Raw genomic sequence first — 21,896 nt, 5'->3', positions numbered from 1 at the left:
CAAGACAATTAATGTACACCATATGACATCATACAAGCAAGTGCAAGGAGACTCAAACTGTGACATGCATAGCATGACATCATGCAATGGTGATATACATCATGCAAGAATAACAAGACTCAACTCATGACACAACATGACATCATATCACAGTCACACAACATCATCCATACCAGTGATAGTGAATGTACAGATCGCGTCATTGCCAGCATCATCAATGAAGATATAGGTGACAGTAGATTCACCTATACCAAACTCATTCCCAGGAGCATGACTTCGAATCATTCTTAACGGTTGCCCAGAGTTGTCTACGGCTGTTGGTTCTGTCCATGTCACCGGGTATCTATCAGTTCCAATCGGGACACTAAGGCTGATTGGATCAGGACAGTTGCTTATAACAGGTGCATTTGTGTCCGTCACAGTAACTACAAGTAAAGACATTATGATATAGTCAGTCAGGCACTGCCAAATATTCATTCTCATTGAATTCTCATTCTTGTGAATCACAGACTTTTCCCAAATGAGTCTTTGCTTGAATTAGAACAAAAACTTATACAAAAAAATGTTTTGAATTCAATTCTGTTAGCCAAACATTTTTTATTTAACAATCTTTGTTCCTTTAACCCCAAGGGCACTATTGTCATTCTTAGAATGCCCCTATTTGGTTCATTACATGATATAATAATTTGAGTATCCAATCAAAATAGAGCTTTTAAATCGCTGAGCAATTTTAAGCTTAATCACCTTCAGTCATACTGATAATTCTTACAACATTTCTGATTGGCTCAATACATGATATAGCACTTTTTATAACCAATCAAAATAGTTCTTAGAGGCCAGGGGTAATAGTGCCCATGGGGTTAAGAGCTCAGCTGGAAATATTATTTTTAAATTATGAGCTTCTATGAATTGAAAATAATAGTATTCTATTCTGAATTATGCAAAGTCATATGGTATTTTTACAAACTTTCTGTGACATTTCTCTCCAATTTACAAAATTGCCTATTACATTTCATGGATTCAACTGAAGAGACTCGATGCACAACAATGCTAGAACACTGTCAAAACTCAAAAAATAAATACCGATAACACTTGAGGTTTAAGCTAGTATGTACAGCTTAATGCAGATATCACTTGAGGTTTAAGCTAGTATGTACAGCTTAATAATGCAGATATCACTTGCGGTTTAAGCTAGTATGTACAGCTTAATACAGATATCACTTGAGGTTTAAGCTAGTATGTACAGCTTAATACAGATATCACTTGAGGTTTAAGCTAGTATGTACAGCTTAATACAGATATCACTTGAGGTTTAAGCTAGTATGTACAGCTCAATACAGATATCACTTGAGGTTTAAGCTAGTATGTACAGCTTAATACAGATATCACTCAAGGTTTAAGCTAGTATGTACAGCTTAATACAGATATCACTCAAGGTTTAAGCTAGTATGTACAGCTCAATGCAGATATCACTTGAGGTTTAAGCTAGTATGTACAGCTCAATAGTAATACATATATCACTTAAGGTTTAAGCTACAAGCTAGTATGTACAGCTTAATACAGATATCACTCAAGGTTTAAGCTAGTATGTACAGCTTAAAAAAGAAGAAAAGAAAAAGAGTCACAGCAAAGGTTTTGAACTCGGCATACCTAGAGACAAAATGGAATTCACCAACAGTAGCAATCAAATGCAAAGTTAAAAAACACTGTATTCACATATAATTCATCATGTGGTTATTTTCCGTGAAAACACACTAGACAAGAATGGAAGCAAAATAACAATGCCTACTACGACCATATTTTTTTTCTTCTGAAATCTAAAAAATAAACAAATTCCCAAAATAGGCTGATCGTGTAGAGTTATACAGCAACACTGATTTCACATAGCAAGCGATGCAGGTTTCCGAGACAAACCTTTTTTTGTTTGGCCTAACCTAATGGGGAAGCAGAAGGTATGACAGGACAGGACTCTCTGAACAATCCCTAATGAGCTGCATCTATTTCAGTGAAAGTTTAACGTTTGCTCCCCCTCCCCCCATCCTCCTTGGAGACATGCTCCCCCTCTCTGGCACCCTCTCGATTATGAACATCTGATTACACCAACTACTAAGGCTGAAAACATTCCTCAAAAGCAGTAACACACTTCAATTACTAATTTGAACAATATAAACAAGGTAGAAAGCATAGCTACATTAAAAGTCAGCATCTTACAGACATTTGCAATATTCATTCATAAGGGTTACTACAAATTGTCAGAACTTTAAAGGATTTGAAAAGATGAGTACTTTAGTTCACATAAATTTGCTTTCATGCATAGAAAACATACAAGTTTGATGTTAATAAAGCCCATTACCAGTCACAGAAAATGTACATAGTGCTTCATTCCCAGATTGATCCCTGAAAGTATATCTGACTTGTGTCATCCCAATAGGAAAGCTATCACCAGGTTGATGGGATTGGGTAACAGTAGGTGTCATGCCAGAGTTATCAGTAGCGGTAGGTTCTATCCAGGAAGCTGTTTGTGTCATAGATCCAGCAGGTGCTATGATGTCCACTGAATTGGGACATCCAATGACAACAGGTAGTTCTGTGTCTATAGATTGTACTGTTAGTGAGAATATTAGTGATGTGTTAGTAGTGAGGAATAATTCGGAAGATTGAGTAGTTACAAAATTAGCACAGGATGTAAATTTAATTATCTCCACAGCCAATAGGCAAAGTAAATTGTATGAAAGTAATGTACCAGTACATTTATTAATGTTTCAAATGTAACAGTAATTGTAAGCCAAAATTTAAAATTATATTAAAATGATTGAAAAAGTGTCTTGAGTGAATAAATTGTGGTTTAAACCGTATTCTATAGGCAGTGATGTCATCTACTATAAAAACATTTCTTAGAGAATAGTAATATACACCAAACTTAACTTGTAGTTTGATTACTCACAATGCCCTCTGTCCAAAAAATGTCTAGAATATGAACATATTCATTTAATCACATTAAGGATTTTGGTGAAACCCCAACAAATTGATTCATACTTTTCTTCTCTTCCATTATTTAGCTCTCAAAATACTAACTAAAAGACGCAAATGATGTGCATTGTGCAAATATACCCCGTCTAAAAAGTGACAAATGTAAAAATGGTAATAATTCATTACCAATTGTTATAGAGAAAGTACATCTGGCAGTGTTCCCAGATTGGTCGGTGAAAATATAGATAACATCAGTTGAACCAACGAGAAAGTTGTCCCCAGGTTGATGCGTTTTCATCATGATTGGCTCAACACCACTATTATCCTGTGCTACCGGTTCAGTCCATGTTACACTTCGTGTCAAGGTACCGAATGGTACAGTGTAACTGACTGAGTCGGGGCAGTTGCTTATGATAGGGGCTATTGCATCAACTACAATGACTGCAATATAGAAAAGGTTGGAAGAAGGGTTGGTTAGTAGGGTTACAAGGGTAGAAGAAAAAGAGATTAGTCTGGACCACAGAATTAGAGAAGGAGAACCGGGACTCCCTATACCGCCACGTACAATCGCGACGTCCGCTATGGGGAGAAAATTGGGGGTATTCGGGTCCTTGCCGACGGTGCGCGGAGACGAACGAAAACAATTCTGCGTCTCATCTGAAGCGTCTTGGTACTCGCGTGCAGGTCGCATCAAGTGCGTCTCTCAAATGCGCCCATCATCCATGTCGCGCTTGCATGACAACGAATGCCTCGAGCGCATTCCGAGGGAAACCGAATACCCCCAATTTTTGCTCCATGCCTGTATCAAGATGGCGGTCGAGTCCTGGTTCTCTGGTTTTAATTCTGTGGTCTGGACTCATAATACTTTTAAAATGCCTGACCGATATGATAATAATCTCTGACCGATACATGATTTCCTTGCCGATCCGATGCCTAGCATTAAATTTCCTATGTCAGCACTGACTCAGTACTCTCTGGTACTCATAGCTCAATAGAGCAGTCAAAAAAAGGACACTGATTATTCAAGGAGTGTTGTGGTTTGTGAATAAGGCTAGTTCTAATCCAATACTGATATTTGAAAGTTGCCAGTGGGATATCCTATCGATAGCACAAAGTTCATTTACCAGAGGTGTGACAGACCTCAGACAAAAAAAGTGGAAAATTACTTTTTTTTAAAGCAGAAAAACACCGTAAAATCCGGGTAAAAATACCAAATATGGGCTGAAAATCAAAGAAATTGCATAAATTTTGGCAATAAATAAAACTGAAATCAGCTTAAATCTGAACTCTCACACCCCATGATTTACAGGTGCATTGTTTACTATTGAGTGTAAGTCTTGTTTTTAAAACTTTTTTGAAATGGGCTGTAAATAGAGCAGCAGCAACTGATCTAATTACACGCTATATGGATGATTTTTTAATGATCAGCAATGAAACCAATTATTTGCTGACCATGCTGATATCCGAGCCAATGCATCAGTCAGCATTAATAATAGCCCTGTAGAGTCCAGTTTCTTTAAGCCTATATTAATCTCTTGGTTAAGAGAGAGCAGGGAATGGTTCAAATCCATTTTGCTTTCTTGAGACAATAGCATCTGTGTATGATACAGGTGCAATCAAAGGCTGTGCATCTGCAAAGCAAGATGTGGCACAAAGTGACTGCACCCTACAGACATACTACCTTTGATCATCTGTGTATCACAAACGGACACTACTCTCTTTAAGGAAGCCAATGGACTGTAGAAATATAGCTAAAGAAAATATGGAATACCTGTAATGCCTAATGTCCATTCACGTATATTGAGAAGTGTTAATTTGCCTAAATATTTAAGCTATGTATTTTGTGTGAAATTTAAGATTTTAATTATCAAATATAAATATTAAGCTATTACGATTTTATTACATTACATCACATATCTACAGAAAGTTTTTTACATTTAAGCCAAAGCTAGTGACGCAAAGTGAGTTAACATATTCAGCTTTCCAAGCGCATTGTATCTATCCATCAAACATTAAAAACTAGTCTACTTGTATCTTTTTTTCACCAATACTGCAACTTACAGTTACTAACATTACATGCAGCTGCAGCCTTTCACACTTAAATGCTTGTTTGATTAATTTTGTAATTCACTTCACTAAATGAAATATTTTAATTCTTACTCATTGTTGCCAAAATGTCTAAATTACAAAAAAAAAGAGGTAATCATTTTTATATGTAACAAATTGAGAGGAATCCAAGTCATTCCTGAGGTAGTGATATCCAAACAAGTGCCTGAATTGTTCTAAAATCATCCCACAAAGAAGTGATTTATATTGGGCTGTATAAACACCAAATCCACTTGGCCTAATCACACTTTACAAAACCACACACAATGACAACTATACTACTCTACAACATTACCAATGACAGAAAATATGCACTGCGCTTGATTCCCAGCCTGATCAGAGAATGTATAGATGACCAAGGTAGTACCAATGTTAAACATAGCGCCAGGTAGATGAGACTGGGTGACACGTGGCACCTGCCCTGAGTCATCTATGGCTGTAGGTTGTGACCACCTCACTGTTGATGACCATGAACCAGGTGGTATGCTATGCATGATAGTATTCGGACAGTTGCTGATCACTGGTGGTGTACTATCGACTACTAGAACTGGACAGTAAGAAGTAGACTTAAGGTAATGCTAATTCTTTTACACATCATGAGCAAACAAAGTTTGGAAAGAAAGCTGCACTTCTTTGATTTAGAAATTCAATTAAATGGAAATCATCAAACAAAAACAACAACGTCTCCAAATAAAACAAAACCTGACAATTTTTGGAAACTTTAGACATAAGGTGCAAAACAAAATGGAGAGTGACTTCAAAACAAAAGTATATAGGAAGGTGCATTTCTTGATTTAGAAATGAAAATCATATGAAACCAAATGCACAAAATTAAATCAAATCTGCCATAAGTGAATGAAGTTTGGAAAGAAAAGAACACTTCTTTGATCTGGAAATGAAATGGAAACCATTAAAGCAGAAAAAAAAGTCACCAAATTAAATAAAATCTAACAATTTTTAGAAACTTCAGACGTAAAGTACAAAACAAGTGGAGAGTTACTTCAAAACAAAAATATAAAGATGCACTTCTTGATTTAGAAATGAAATCATATGAAAAAAAGGCACAAAATTAAATCAAATCTGCTATGAGTGAATGAAGTTTGGAAAGGAAAGTCACTTCTTTGATCTAGAAATTAAATTGACCTTTTTCAGTAAATCCTATAATCTTTGTGAGTAGACCTGAAGTGTCGTCATTTGACGTCAGTACGTGACACGCCAATGCGCAAATCATTTAGCGAACATCGTTACTGTGCATTGCAAGTCAGCGTGACATCAAATGATGACATCTCAGGTGTACTCACAAAGAGTTATGGGATTTACTGAAAAGGTCAATTAAACAAAACCATTCAAACGAAAACAACAACAGCACCAAATTAAACAAAATCTGCCATGAGACCAAATTTTGGACATAAAGTGCAAAATAATGTGAAGAGTGACTTTAAAAAAAAGTAACTTAAAAATCGTACGAAAACCAAAGGCACAAAATTAAACAAAAAATGCTATGAGACCTATTTTTGAAACTGGTGTCAGATATCCAAAGTGTAAAAACCAAAAAGAAAACGTAGAGTGACATTAAGAGCGGTTCGCTTTTTGATGTAATCCTATGAAAACTGAAAGCACAAAATAAACCAAATATGTCATGATTTTTTAAACTGGTGTCAGAAATCCTAATTGCAAAAAAAAAAAAAAAAGTGTGACTTCATGAGTGAAAAAAAAGTTAATAAAGAAAGTAATCCTCTTGATTTAGAACCAATTAAACAAGTCTAACATGAAATCAACTTTTAAAACTCTGGTCAGAAATCCAAAGTGCAAAATTTAAGGAAAGAAGTGTGATTCTTGATTTAGAAATACATTCTATCAAAACTAAAACTTGCAACAACAGGAGAAAATAGAAAACAAAAACTTCCATGATATCAACCCAAGTGCATAAATAAAAGTTCAGAGAAACAGTGCATTTCTTCTATATCAGAAATAAATCCTTAAATATATCAAAACTTTGAAGTGCAGTCACCAAGGACAAGTCCTAGGCCAAGTAGAGCCACTGAGGTCTTGAATCTCAATATGAGTCACTGAGCTGCTGTTCATCCTTAAGTTGAGTCTGAGCATAGACCCTATAAAGAATTGGGTCTATGGTCGAGTCCATAAGAAGCTATAAGACTGCCTAGACAAAAGTCAAGTTATTTAGCAGTTAAGCTATGAATACCTATGAGTCAAGGTGACTCATCTGGAGTCTTCGGTAATAACATGTTGAGTTGCTGGAGAGTGCAAGTCGAGCTATTTGAGTTGATTCAATCCAAGTTTAAAACCAAACTTTACAACAACAGCACCAACAATAAATATCATAAGACCAAATTGTTTGAACAATAGCTACCAAGTGTGATGGAATATAGTTAAACAAGAGTGAATCAGCAACAGAACATTTCGCTATCAATGTATTTCGTCCCTAACAGCTTAAACTAAAGTGCAATGTGTGTGACACCAAGAACAAGACATCAAAAAACTAAGCATACAATAGCAAACAAAACCTTGCATCAATCATTTTCAACACAAGAACAATATTAAAAGGTGCATCAAATTTTAAGCCTTTCAGAAAAAATACTGAAAATGTATACGCTCCATTTCTATACGCTGGTGAAGAAGTGACGTAATAATCGGATTTACTATCATAGCAATACCGTAAACGTTCGCCTAATGGTGCTATGGGCACCCTTGACATAAGTGGAATCTTAGGCACAACTTAAAAGTGGCCTCCCGTAGAATCCCCACCACCAAATAAGGGCACAGAACTTTAATTCTTGTTGGGATTTCAGAGGAAGGACCTTTCTATTTGCACATGAAATTTACCTCAAGGCAAAGGAGCCCAGGTGCGCCATAGGCAAATGTTTACGGTAGGTATATTCACACGGTACCTCTGCATCGAACCATATCATGCTGATCAATCGCACCTGTAAGATTATTATCTTTGAAAAGACCAGTACTGTATTCAATCTAAGATTGCAGACATACAGGTGATGAGTGCAACCTGCTTGTAGTGCAGCATGATATATTCAAAATTGTTTTCACCTATTGCTATGGTAGTTAATCCGATTTATTACGTCACTTCGCCAGCATATAAAAATTGTGACATGTTGCATGATGCTGTTACAGATTGAGCATGTTCATGTTGTAGCTCTACTCCCAAATCTAAAAAATACAGTACTAATTTTGTTTCTTTGTAGTTAAAACTGAGTTAAATTTTAATATTTGGCCAATTTTTGGAAATAAGAGTTACAATATTACCATGATGCATAAACCAATAGGGCTATACACTACTCTATTCCTTCTTCAGCTTTAGCTCTGAAGACCTTTTGATGTTTTTCACTTAACAGAGAATATGATTTTAATATCAATGATCTGCTAAATCTAAATGCCTAGAATTACATAAATGTCACATAGCGATATTCTTATTATAAAGTTGGAGGATTTATGTGAAATTGTTAAGAATGTTTTCATGACTATAGGTGTACCTATTCTTAGTTAGTCTTATGACCCATTGGTATTACTTGACAGACCACACGGTAATACAGTGGACTTAACAATATTTTTCCAATATTAACATGATTGATCTATAATAGTAACACTATTATAAGCCCTCCATTGTATGAAACAAAATGAAATATGATAAAATTATGTTACTTTCTTTGCCAAAATTATTATATCCAATACAATTTAATTTATAACTTAAGGGTTTAGTTATTGGCCTACTCTTTCTACCCTATACTTTGATCAGCTCGTAATCGGCGGGAATTGTTAGGCTTTTGCCACTACGTCGAAAAGTAGATCCACGCCTAAGAGTGATATAGTTGACCTGTCTGCACTATATTGTGCATGTTAAATAAAGTAGACAAAGTATAGGACTTCAATTAAAAATTGTCATTCTTCTGGCGAGATGTCACAAGGCAATTCTCAAAATAAAATATATTGATATTAATCCGCGATGTTATAAGGCCCGCCGATTACGAGTTGATCAACCTATAGCGAAATCTTTTATTTATCAAAAGGCAAAGACTTTGCCTTTATCAAAGACACAGTGATAAAGATCCAGCTAGGGTCAAAAGCTCAGGCCATCCACTAACAAAAACCTTTGAATTTTTTAATTAAAACTGCACAGGCTTTTGTTGTGGATACTCAGTTTCTAAGTAATCATTTTCAACTAATTAATCTATCACTTTGATAATACCAGACATATTTCAAACAATTTGAGTTGGGTATCCATGCAAACTCTACTCAAACTTTGGTTTTCTTTTACGTCTGGAGTGTTACAATTGACAAAGATGCTAGCAGTATCAATTCATAAGCTGCAGAGAAAAGTGTGCTAAACACATGTGCTATGAGTGACTAATAGAGATAAGTAAAAAGCATGCAAGTTCCATTGAAAAAGGCGTTTACCAGTGACGTCAAATGTACAACTAGCCTCGTTGCCAGTTTGATCACTAAATGTGTAGGTAACTTGGGTTGTCCCGACAGGGAAGCTATCACCAGGTCGATGGGATTGGGTAACTGAGGGTGTCATGCCAGAGTTATCAGTAGCTGTAGGTTCTGTCCAGGTTGTAGGTATTGATGTTGTACCACTAGTAACAGTTTGAGTTATGGTTCCTGGACAACCACTTATTACTGGTAGTAGGGTGTCTACCACTACAACTGAAGGGGAAAAATATATGTTATCAAAGAGGCATTAATTAAGTTTGGTGGTATAATAAATTTCAAGCCTTGCTGTTTTTTTATGAACCTACGTAAGATATGTTTCTTAATTTTTGCTGAGGAAAACACAAAATTCAAATATGCTGATTTTGGTGTCTTTTTGATGATGTAGAGCACAAATTGACTTTTTACCTTTCCTAGTGCATGAAACAAATATGTTTCTTTGTCACAACTTGGCCAACCCTTAAAAAACTGCAGCCCAAAATGTGTCTTTTAGAGTGTCTTGTTGTAAAACTGATCACCCTGATTGGATATAATTTCCTCCACTCCACCATCACATTCCAAAAATTCTAAAAAAGTTTATGCTTTACTTTTATTTTGTTAACATTCTTGAGTTAAAAACATGCTATTTATTAAGTATGGATCATATATATATCACATCACCAAATTATTCATGATAATAGTAATATAAATCAAAATCCTGAAAAAATAATCATGTCTAATCATAAACAAAATATTCAAATTCTTTACAAAATACAATATCAATGGTCATCATTCACAGTGTATTCATCGTAAGTTTAAAATGTCACTACAGTTGAGCAAACATGCAGTGCAGTGGTGGCACCAGAGTAGCATCCCAAATTTGGACTTTGCCATAACCCACTTGCCACAAAAATCATGAAAATTCCCAGCATCCTCTTTTATGACATTTTTCAGTAGATATCCACAAAAAAAGCATATTCCCAAAATGTCAGTTGATTTTGATTATGATTTTGCGTTTGCGAGTTATGCATGATTATGTGTATTACACTGCTGCATAGACAATGTGTTGTAATTTCGTTCTGGTGTACTAGAATGTAATACAAATTTCACAATATTTTTGCTAAACGAATTAATCTGCAAGAAATATTTTGTACATAAATATTATGCAGCCAGAACTTTCCAGTGGTATAAAAAATCTCAACTTTTTTAAGGAAAGTGGTGGGATGATGCTGTGGATCACGAAATGCCCTTTTTTAATTGGTAAACTTTGAGACTAATTTGTCAAATTTTTGCCCCCCGTCTCCCAAACAAAACCCTCCCTATCTGAAAATATTTTGGTACCACCACTGAGCTATACTCCTATCAGAAATACATAATCCGCATGCAAACCAAGAACTAAACATCTCCACATGCAAACCTGTTGAGAACATATCAATAATTACAACTACAGGTGACATTTTATGCAACTGAAAAAAAAAGTGTTGTTAACATTTCAGTAATACATTTCCACATGCAAACCATTGAAAAAACTACATCAGCAATTACATCAAAAGGACATTAATTTTGTCAACTGTAAAAAGACATAAATCAATGGTTACAACTACAGCACAAAGTTTGTTCAACCTAAAAGAACTATGTAGCATATTGACTTTCATCAAGAGCAACATTTCCACATGCAAACCAGATGAAAACAGATTTTTTTGTGATTTCTAGAAGAAAACAGACAATTTAATGGTGTGACTAATATGGAGAATTCCACATGCAAACCATCTGCATGAATAAGAATAAGATGTGGTTTCTGGAAGTAAGATGGAAGTTTCTGCAAACTACGCTATGACACTAATCAGTTATAAAACCAAACAGAAGTGTGTGCAATGTACAAGAAAATCACTATTGCCTAGTATATTGTTAGTCCGATGCTAAAAATCCAAGTGGTCCTTGAGAAATCAACATCCTATTCTGAGTTTGACTACCAGAGAAGTAATGTGAGGGGGCCTATATGTGCATCATGGTTAACTACAGATATTAATATGCATTAGCACTTGTTCAGTTCAACCCCTCTCTGATATTACAAAATCCACCAGTCCCTACGCGCCTCATTGGCCGTGAGAAACGCGCTTTGTGCGCACCCCTCAAGGAACTAGAACTAATTCTAATACGCATGTCAACATTTCTAGTATAAGAATATACATCATATAGAGCTGTATGGGGGTCATAAGTCAAAGTTGAACATAGATTTGACAATATCCGGCGCTAGCTTTTACAAAAAAATGGGTTCTCAAGAACATGTTGGACTTGCAGAAACATGGATCTACAATTGGTGAATCAAGGGAAATTACAAGAAAGCCCTGCCATTTAATAGATCAGGTAAAAAAAAAGTAAATAAATAATAGATTTATATAGTGCCTTTTTCCAGATCTAATAGGACTCAAAGCACTGTAACTTCACTGCCATGGTGAATCATCACAATCAGATCACATCAACTAGGCTGCGGCCAGTTGCAGAGCGAACCTATCCGCACTTAGATTGTAACATCCACCAATTAACTGTGCAGCTCCCCAAATTCCATTGGATGAAGTTAGTTTTTGATAACCAAACAACTAAATACTGATTTTTAAAAGCAGCAGGAAACCAGAGATCCTGGAGAAAACTTGTGAGAGCGAGCATGGAATTGGGATAAACCAAGTGCACATACAGTCCTTGGGGAAGGCTGGGGCTTGAACCAGAGACCTCAGTGGTGCAATGCGAGGGAACTACTGCTCTCCCTTGTAAACTTATAATTCAACTTCTTCAAGGAATTAATCATAGACAGTATTATCTATTTATCTACAAAACTTTGCTGCACTTTTTCAGCTAAATTACTCTTTCAATTCAAATAGACATAATCAGAAATGACAACCAGCCTTTAAACTTGCAGCAACATTTCAATACGCTAAATGACAAAAACTCTGCTTCAAATTTACAAAAAATCAAACTACACCTGCTGGCAGGTAAATGCCTGAAACTAAAACTATTTTATCCTGTTCTATGTTAAGTCAAACTGCTGTATTAGTCAGATTAGTCAGGAGTGGCAACAAAAGTAGTGTTTTAAAATTGTCAGTAGTGTGGTCTTTACAGCAGGCTTTCAACACTGGAATTCTGTGAGTCGTCAGAAAAAGTATATCTAACTGTTAAAAAGACCACACTGTCTATAACCAGCAGTAAAATATTTTTGTAATTGTATAATGAAGAAATATATTATCTTTCATGCATTTCAAGCGAGGCATATTTCATCTACTAGTATACGCTTTACCAGTAATATCAAAAGAACAAGTTGCCAAATTCCCCAAATCGTCAGAAAAACTGTATCTGACGGTTGTTACACCAATGGGGAAATGCTGTCCGGGTGTATGAGTTTGCGCGGTTTGTGGTGCCACCATGGAGTCGTCAAGAGCTGTAGGTTCTATCCAAAGTACAGCCACGGATGTGTCTTCAATTGGTGCCATCTCAAATATTGGATCTGGACAACCGGTTACTACAGGTGGAGTCATGTCGATGGCAACGACTGAATAAATAATGTCACCCATCTCTGAGATTAGTGTAGTCAAATTTGACTGTAACATTTTAGTTGAGTCGTTGCATGTCTAAAACTAAACCTTTAACAGCAATACAGGCAAAAATATTGTAAAACCAAATTTGTTTGAACAATGGCTACCGGTATCATAATATGTGTAATTTATTTGGTCTTAAAGCAGGACAAGAATAAGTTACCAACAGACAATTTGGTTAACCCCATGAGAACTACCTGCCTATTGGTCAAAAAGAAGTTTTCATTATCAATAGGAACAATTTCACCACGCAAAAAAATTGGGGTGAATTATTTGCAAAGCTCCATTCTGATTGGTGATTAAAGTAAAGATATCACATAATTTACCAATCAGAGGCAATGTAAGATCGGCAGGTAGTGCTCAGGGGGTTAAAGTAAGTTGATCAGTGAGCTCAAACTAAAATTGAAATGGGAAAGTCACTAGCTAATTCATTCAAACAAAACATTAAAAAAATCTCATCATACAATATCAAAGAAAACATGGCATCAATCATTTTCAATACAGCAAGAATGTCTAGCTAAATTGATATTAGAAGTTGCATCAAATAGGCTTTCAGAAGAAATACTGAAAAATACAGAACTATACATTTGTATGAATTTTGTTCACATTGACATATTGTGCTTGAGTATAATGGCATTACTTCATAAACATTATAATAGGCCTTTCATTATATAAGAAATATTTCACAAAATTGAATCACTTCCTCTAACAAAATTGTTAGTATGTCTAATCCTCCAATACAATTTACCTTAATTTATCACTTAAACAAATAAAATAAAAAATGTTGGTATTTATACAGTGCCTTTCACATGTGCACACGTACCAAAGCGCATTATATTTATTTTGCTGTCGTTAGAATATGTCGGCTGCCATACAATACCCAGGGCATGTTCATACCTTTGAGCAGCGCTCAATGGACAATATTCATAACAGCTCCCCATTTCACCCCTGGGTAGAGAGAGGCAAGTAAGGTAAAGCCCTTTGCCCAAGAGCACAACACTTCGGCACCGCCGGGGTTCAAACTCGACAGAGCCTGTACCTTACATGGTTTAATTAAGTGGCCTACATGTATGCTTTCTATCTTATTGGACTCTTATTTACCAAAGGCAAACTTTGCCTTTCTTTATCAAAGGCAAAGTGATAAAGATTCTGCCAGGATCAAAAGCTCAGGCCATCCACTAACAAAAACCTATGAATTTAACTATACAAGCTTTTGTTGTAGATATCCAATTTCCGACATATCATTTTTCAAAAATTTATCACTTCAAGAACACCATACAAATTTCAAATATGAGATGAGTATCCATAGAAACAGAACTCTACTCAATCTTTCCTTTTTGTTTACGTCTCAATTATTTAAACTGTCAAATATGCTAGCAGTATCAATTCATAAGCTGCAGAGAAAAGTGTGCTACACATGTGCTATGAGTGAATAGAGATAGGTAAAAAGCATGCAGATTTCCATTAAAAAGAGCATTTACCAGCGACATCAAATGTACACCTAGCCTCATTGCCAGTTTGGTCACTAAATGTATAAGTAACTGGTGTCGTCCCAACAGGGAACCTACTAGTACCAGGTCCATGGGTTTGTGTGACTGTAGGGGGCACACCAGAGTTATCAGTAGCTGTAGGTTCTGCCCATGAGACAAGCGTTGATGTTGTACCACTGGTGACACTTGAGGTGATGGTTCCTGGACAACCACTTATTACAGGTGGTAGGGTGTCTACTGCTTCAACTGAAGGGAGGAAAAATGTGTGTTATAAAAGAAGAAATAATTACCTAATCTTTGTGGTAAAATAAGTTTCAAGCCTTGCTGGTTTTTTAAACCTTGCCTAAAAATGTTTCTTCCATTGGCTGAAATAAAACACTAAGCTAAATCTAAAATTGCAGATTTCAGGATCTTTTTGATGAAATTAGGATTGGGTTCCTAAAGCATGAACAAATATGTTTGTTTGTCACCATCTAACAAAAGTACTTAAACCAAAGGTTTTTCCTCAAAATTTCAGTGGGCAAATATTATACGTCTTTTGTAAAAAATTATAACCCATTTGGGAATTTAAAATGCTTCAATTCCTCCGCTCCATTGTCCCATCCCAAAAAATAATCTACCAAATTGAATAGTATAGGCTTTTTTGAAATGTATATCAAGTCGGTCATGATATATAAAATGATATATAAAATAATCATGTCCAATTATAAACAAGGTTTGCAAACTATTTACCCTGCTATTTACATGATTGTTTTTTCAAATTAATACAATATCAATGGTCATCACTGATAGTGTATTCATTACAAATCTAAAATGTCATCCCAGTCTAGCAAATATTCAACTATACCAGTGGCAGCACCATGGTGTTATCCTGTTATCCAAAAGTTGTTCTTTGCCCCCACTCAGTTGCACTTCCCATTCAGAACAAAATATCACTGAAAATTTGACTATTTGGGGAAAAACTTGCCAAATGTTTTTTTTAAATCCCCCACCTTCCCCCACCTAAAATTCATTATGCCCCCTACACACCTGACAATTTTAAGGTGCTGCCACTGAACTACACTTCTATCAAATATACATAATCCACATGCAAACCATGAACTACAAAGAGATATCTCCACATGCAAACCAGTTGAGAATTGAGAACACATCAATCATTACAACTACTGGTAATATTTAGTGCAACTGAAAAAAATTTGTGACATTTCAGTACTACGTTTGTCAACTATACAAAGATTGGTAACATATTCTAACTAAAGTAATATAGGTATTCCACATGCAAAACTATTTTGAAAATATTAATCAATGATATATAACTAAAGCACATATTCTGAGTAACCTAAAACCATAAGTAGCATGTCGACTTTCAAAGAGCAACAGTTCCCACATGCAAACCAGTTGAAAACAGATTTCTGTGGTTTTGAGAAGAAAACAAATTTCATGCAATTGTAAGACCAATATAAATATTGAAACTAGTATAGAGATTTCCACATGCAAACCCTCTATCTATACATGAGTAAAGTTGTGCAATAATAATTTGAAAGACTGGTTTCTAGAAGTAAAACTTAAACCAATGTGTGCAAAAAACAAAGAAATCATCATTGCATTTCATTGTTTTCCTTGTTCTACACCAGAAAGAAAAATAAAGTATGTGAAAACAGAGCTGTAGCAAGAAGTGTTGCAAAAAATATAATTATAAAAAAATCCTGATAAACAAAAAATGGATAATAACAAAATGTCACAAAGAAAACAAAAATATTATAAGGATTCTGCCCTTTCCTATGATTTATCTGGATACTGAGAAATGCTATTGAAAGCCTATAGGTAATGACCATGAATACTCTTTACGTGGTGCACTTAAATTTGGAAACAGAAAAAAGAACAATGAGAGTACCTCATCCTAAGGAGGGGATGTTAAACCACCGATTCACCATACACTGCATCTGAACATACACATGTATGTTAGAGCCATCGATTCTGCAATAGACCAAGGGCAACCTACACTATCAGCTCTTTTCAGAGCCACCAGGTCTGCAGTAGAAAGGGGGCACCTATTTTAAATGGTTCTTTTCAAAGGCACCTGTAACTTGATTTTTAAAAGAGTATGGTGTACAATATCCATGACCTGGTGCTATTCTGATGCTAACAATCTATCTAAGTGGTCCAACTGATTTTTCTGATATGCACAGTGAATGTGAAAATGTTTATATGTGAAGAATGCTTTCAAATGATCTAGTATAGATGAGTTGACTTCTGACATCAATGCCTGGCAGTATGCGCACACATCATCACAATTTCCATTGTTTTTTTGCCTGGCAGTATGCGCGCGCATCATATTTTCTTCAGGGCTTGTGTTTTTAAAACTCCCGCCACATCACAATAAGGCTATTGAGCAGTGTAGTGATTGCATGGGGTTCACTTAAACATATCGATATACCAGTCCCTTGCCTTTGTTGATAAACATTGAGGTCAACTCATCTATAAGAACCTGTTATAGAGCTGCATTTGAGATCATTTCTCAAAGTTGGTAAAAAATTATGACATGAACTTTTTTCATAATCTATTCTTAGTTGGTGATATTTTCCCTTAAGATCTCAGGAATCTACTGGATTTGCAAAAACTGTTTGGATAGGCAAGTTGATAATTTTATTTCTTTGAGGAATTAAACATTGGCAGTATTATCTATTATCAACAAAACTTTGCTGCACTTTTTGGCTAAATTACCGAATCCATTCAAATAAACACAATAAGAACTGACAAACAGCTTTTCAGCAACAACATTGCAACTTTGTTGCACCATTTCAACAAGCTAGTGACAAAAACACTGCTTCATTTTCACGAAAATCAAACTGCCTGAAGCTACAACTATTTATAAATAAAAAAAACTGATATTTCAAATATTAATAAGCTCAGCGTGGCAACAATAGTGGTGTGTTTTTTTTATATCATCAGTAGTGTGGTCTTTATAGCAAGCTTTGTCTTTCAACTCTCAAAAGTGGGGTTTTGCTTTTGGCTTTGGGTGCCCTGCCATTAAGGCTTGCACCTGTTACCTCACATCACAATCATGTAACTTTGTAGGTGGACCTTTGTATCCAAAGTTCCAAACCATAAAAGGCTTGAATCTTTGCAACACATACACCTATTTACATTTAAATGCCCTTTCAGTGATCCCAGCAACAATGTAAACAACATAAAATTGTTTATAAATTGCTTAAAAGTAAACAATAAATCATTAAAATTGCCATTAGGTATTTTTGAAATGAAATATTTGGCAACAATGACAGAAAAAGTAGTATCAACAAAATTGAAGCCCCAATAACCAATATATTTTATCCCTCCCAGGTATCAGCTGACTCCTATAACTTTGCTAAAGACCACACAGTGTAACCAGCAGTGAAGAACATGTTATTCTATATAATAAAAAGCATCTGCAGTTTGCTGAATATATAATATGTGTCATGCATTTCAAACTAGGCATATTTCATCTACACGATTTACCAGTAATATCAAAAGAACAAGTTGCCAAATTCCCCAAATCGTCAGAAAAACTGTATCTGACGGTTGTTACACCAATAGGAAAATGCTGTCCGGGAGTGTGAGTTTGCGCGGTTTGTGGTGCCACCATGGAGTCGTCGAGAGCTGTAGGTTCTATCCAGAGTACAGCCACGGATGTGTCTTCAAGTGGTGCTGTCTCAAATATTGGATCTGGACAACCGGTTACTACAGGTGGGGTCATGTCGATGGCAGCGACTGAATAAATAATGTCACCCGTCGCTACGATTAGTACACTCAAATATGTCTTTAATTACCACTTACAATGTAGTTTTCCCCACCCTAATTTTATTACAATATTAATCCATATAACAAGGTACGTTAATTAGATCCTAAAAAAAATGTTTAATTTACAACCAAAATGGCATACATCACATAATAACACCAGTATAATTATGTAACATTGCTATAAAGCTATACGATTGGGCAATAACATAATATCACCGTCACAATTCTTACTTCATTTCTTTCATTGATTGGACGATTGAATCACACTGTGCCTCTTTTTGCATGCAAATAACGAAGGAAGATTTGTTACATCTAAATTTGACTTAGGATGTGCCAGATCGCATTAACTAGCTATTAAAGTCATCGTTATGACATAAATTACAATCAACTTTACATAAAACCTTCAAAACGGTTTCAAAAATTCTAAAATATACATATAAATAATTCAAACTAATCTATTTCAGAATAATACATGTTATGTATGAAGAGTGCCTAGCATCTATTTGGCCTGATACATTAAGCTTAGTTAAGAAATAAGGATATAGAGTGCATAGAGCCTTGGTAAGTGAAATAACTAATAGTGACTATGTAAAAAAATCAAGTGGACCTATCAATTATTATAAGCTAAACTATGAAATTGTCTTTTAAATTAAGATTAGATATGGCATTGTGTTCTGCAAAAGATTGTAGACAGTTTTCCTACTTTGTACATAAAAATAAATATAACTGAACTACTCTAGTACTTACTAGCAGAGCTACATTCAATACAGAAAATATGAAGTGTATACAGTATTCAAGTTGAAATATGAAATTGTCTTTTAAATAAAGATACAGAAATGGCATTACACTGTTCTGCAAAAGTTTTCCTACTTCTACATAAAAAAATAATAAATTACTGAACTGCTCTAGTACTGATAGTACAGCTACATTTAAAATAGAAAAAGCAGACTTAAAAGTCAAAACTTGTATCTGCTACAATAAGCACGGGTGATTCAGAATGAAGATAAGTGTTACACATTTTAGGCCAAACTACAATGCAGAGACTTACAGAATATTCTAAAATATCTTCTATAATAATACATTTAAGTTGCTACAATCAGTAAGAAAAACTTAAAACAAAACTCTATTCAGCAGAGATTTGTGAGCAGAAGCTAGATACAAAATCCACATAAATTACCGGATATATCAAAGGTACATGTTTCCGAATTCCCCGCATTATCAGTAAATACATATCTGACTGTAGTCAAACCGATAAAGAAAACATCGCCTGGCGAATGTGACCTAGTGACTGTAGGCACCAAGCCAGAGTTATCAGTAGCCGTAGGTTCTGTCCATGTGACTGTTGTCGATGGCATTCCCGGTGAAACTACTTGACCAATTGGTTGCTGTGGACAACCACTTATAACTGGGGCCATATTATCGGCTGCAGAGACTATAAATAAAGCAAGATTGTTTAGTAAACTATGCGTCAAAATGGTCCAATTTCTGATGACACAGTTCAATAACCTCAATTTAAGACTCAAGCTACACTTTGACCTTTTGGTTGTCGAGGATGAGGTTTTAGTACTCAGTACATTCAAAGGTCATTTTTTTAAATATACAGTGTACATGTATATTGGGGTTAAAGAACTGTGTCTGATGGGTGGGGATGTTTGGACTCCCGGTGTGACTAAGTTTTCAAAGGACTTGTACTATTGTAGGCAAATTGTTACATCAAAGTTTGACCAATAGCAATAAGTAAATAAATAAATGTAAAAAGGCATCTGTGTCAAGCACCAAACCTATATGCCAATTCTGATGATCGTGTTAGTAGATATTTTTATAATACTTTTTTTTGACATTTGAAACTTTTTAGTCTGTAACTCATCCATTATACACCAATCTGCCAGAAACTCTATTGAGAAAACATCATCACATGTCCACCACCTAAAATATAATACTATAAACGTGTTTCAATTATTGCAATGTTTATACAATAAACAATCAATTATTGTTAGGTACAATATTAATGTACATTGTTAGCATCCTTAAATGTAGCATAGCAAGTTGCATAGCAAACAAAAACTTGTTAGATAAGCTACAAATTACAAGTTTTAAACAAAAAAATGTTCATATAATCAGAACATATGTCATTACCAATGACGTCAAAGACACATGTGGCTTCATTTCCAGCCCCATCTCGGAAGGTATATGTGACTTGCGTTGTCCCAACAGGGAAGAGACTCCCAGGTTGGTGAGATTGGGTGACTGTCGGTGTTACACCGGAATTATCAACGGCAAATGGCTCTGTCCACGAGACTGGAGTCTGAAACACTCCTCCCGTAGTGGAATCACGGACCTGTCCGGGACAGCCGTTAACCATTGGCGGCTCCGTGTCTATTCTTGTGACTGATAGTAAGGGTAAAAATATTCAGCAGAATTACAATATATGTATTGATACTGATCTAAAATTTGCAGCTCTTTATGCTTGTTATAGCCCATTAATGTATAAATTCTGCCTGATTTTCAGGGGGTTTTAAACACCTACATTAATGAATTGCCTATTTTTTCTTTCAAATATATTAGATCTATGTCTTTACTTTTTAAATCATGATTTAGAAAGAAAAAAAAGGTTTCTAGATTCAAAATTCTCAAATTATGATATAAAAACATTTAAAGAGTGGTAATAAAGAGAACATTCGCTAGACATAACGTTATTTTGGATCATGCCTAAGTGATCACAATTTATCGATCCCAAATGAAGCAAAAATTCAGCAGTCTAAACTTTGATGGACTGAGGTGGAAGTCACCTGCATAACCCCATCCAAGGGGGGAAGCCAATTCAGGGAGGAAGTCAGCTGCATGATTGCAATTTATTCTTTCCCTTGAGTCATCAAAGGAAAGTAAACTTTCATATTAATCAGGATTTGAACCAGGGACCTCTGTGTATCTAGACAGCACTCTTAATCAACTGAGAACTTAAACAAATACCGTATTTCCTTGAATTGTCGCCTCCTCAAATAAACGCCCCCGCCACTTTTTTCAACCAAGATGTTTCAAAAATGCCGATATTTCCATGCTATCTTGTGTAGTAAGCTTACCAGTTGCACACACGGTCAATAATAGCATTGATAATCGGCAAAAATCTGGTCGTAAACCCGGAAGTGAACCAGAAGTCAGTGTTTCTAGTTCATAGTTTGTCATTTCAGCGTGAGTTTTAACCTTACCTAATGATTTTAATGGGAATTATCGTTCTAAAAATGACCTCTAATAAATGCCCCCGTTTGGAAAATGCAACTCTCCCAGGGGTGTTTATTCAAGGAAATACAGTAAATCAATAGCTCAAAATTCCTTCACGAATAGTGTGCTCTTCATGGGAGAACATTGTATTGCCACTCTCGACATGGATAATAAAACAAAACCAGTACTACGGTAAAAAAGTAACAATTGAAATTTAAAAAGGAAAAATATAACTAAAACAGTTTGAACAGTTTGTTCAATAGAACTTCTCTCGTGTTGCAGAACCATGATGGAAAGGAAT

At 35.4% G+C, this 21,896-nt stretch overlaps 1 protein-coding gene across 1 annotated transcript in view; it reads right to left on the bottom strand.

The window, feature by feature from the left end:
* Positions 1 to 21,896, bottom strand: part of LOC140172591 (uncharacterized) — a 211,140-nt gene that overhangs the window by 63,457 nt on the left and 125,787 nt on the right. Inside the window, exons 34-43 of the mRNA XM_072195731.1 lie at positions 20,513 to 20,764; positions 19,554 to 19,808; positions 18,095 to 18,370; positions 14,588 to 14,842; positions 12,812 to 13,063; positions 9,505 to 9,756; positions 5,372 to 5,623; positions 3,157 to 3,411; positions 2,354 to 2,605; positions 160 to 425 (exon numbers count right to left, since the gene is read on the bottom strand). Of these exons, the coding sequence (XP_072051832.1) occupies positions 160 to 425; positions 2,354 to 2,605; positions 3,157 to 3,411; positions 5,372 to 5,623; positions 9,505 to 9,756; positions 12,812 to 13,063; positions 14,588 to 14,842; positions 18,095 to 18,370; positions 19,554 to 19,808; positions 20,513 to 20,764 (2,567 nt within the window). The remainder of the gene's footprint in view (positions 1 to 159; positions 426 to 2,353; positions 2,606 to 3,156; positions 3,412 to 5,371; positions 5,624 to 9,504; positions 9,757 to 12,811; positions 13,064 to 14,587; positions 14,843 to 18,094; positions 18,371 to 19,553; positions 19,809 to 20,512; positions 20,765 to 21,896) is intronic.

The sequence above is a fragment of the Amphiura filiformis genome, chromosome 16 (genome assembly GCF_039555335.1).
Source record: "Amphiura filiformis chromosome 16, Afil_fr2py, whole genome shotgun sequence".
Taxonomy (NCBI): domain Eukaryota; kingdom Metazoa; phylum Echinodermata; class Ophiuroidea; order Amphilepidida; family Amphiuridae; genus Amphiura; species Amphiura filiformis.
This window is presented reverse-complemented; position numbering and strand designations above follow the sequence as displayed.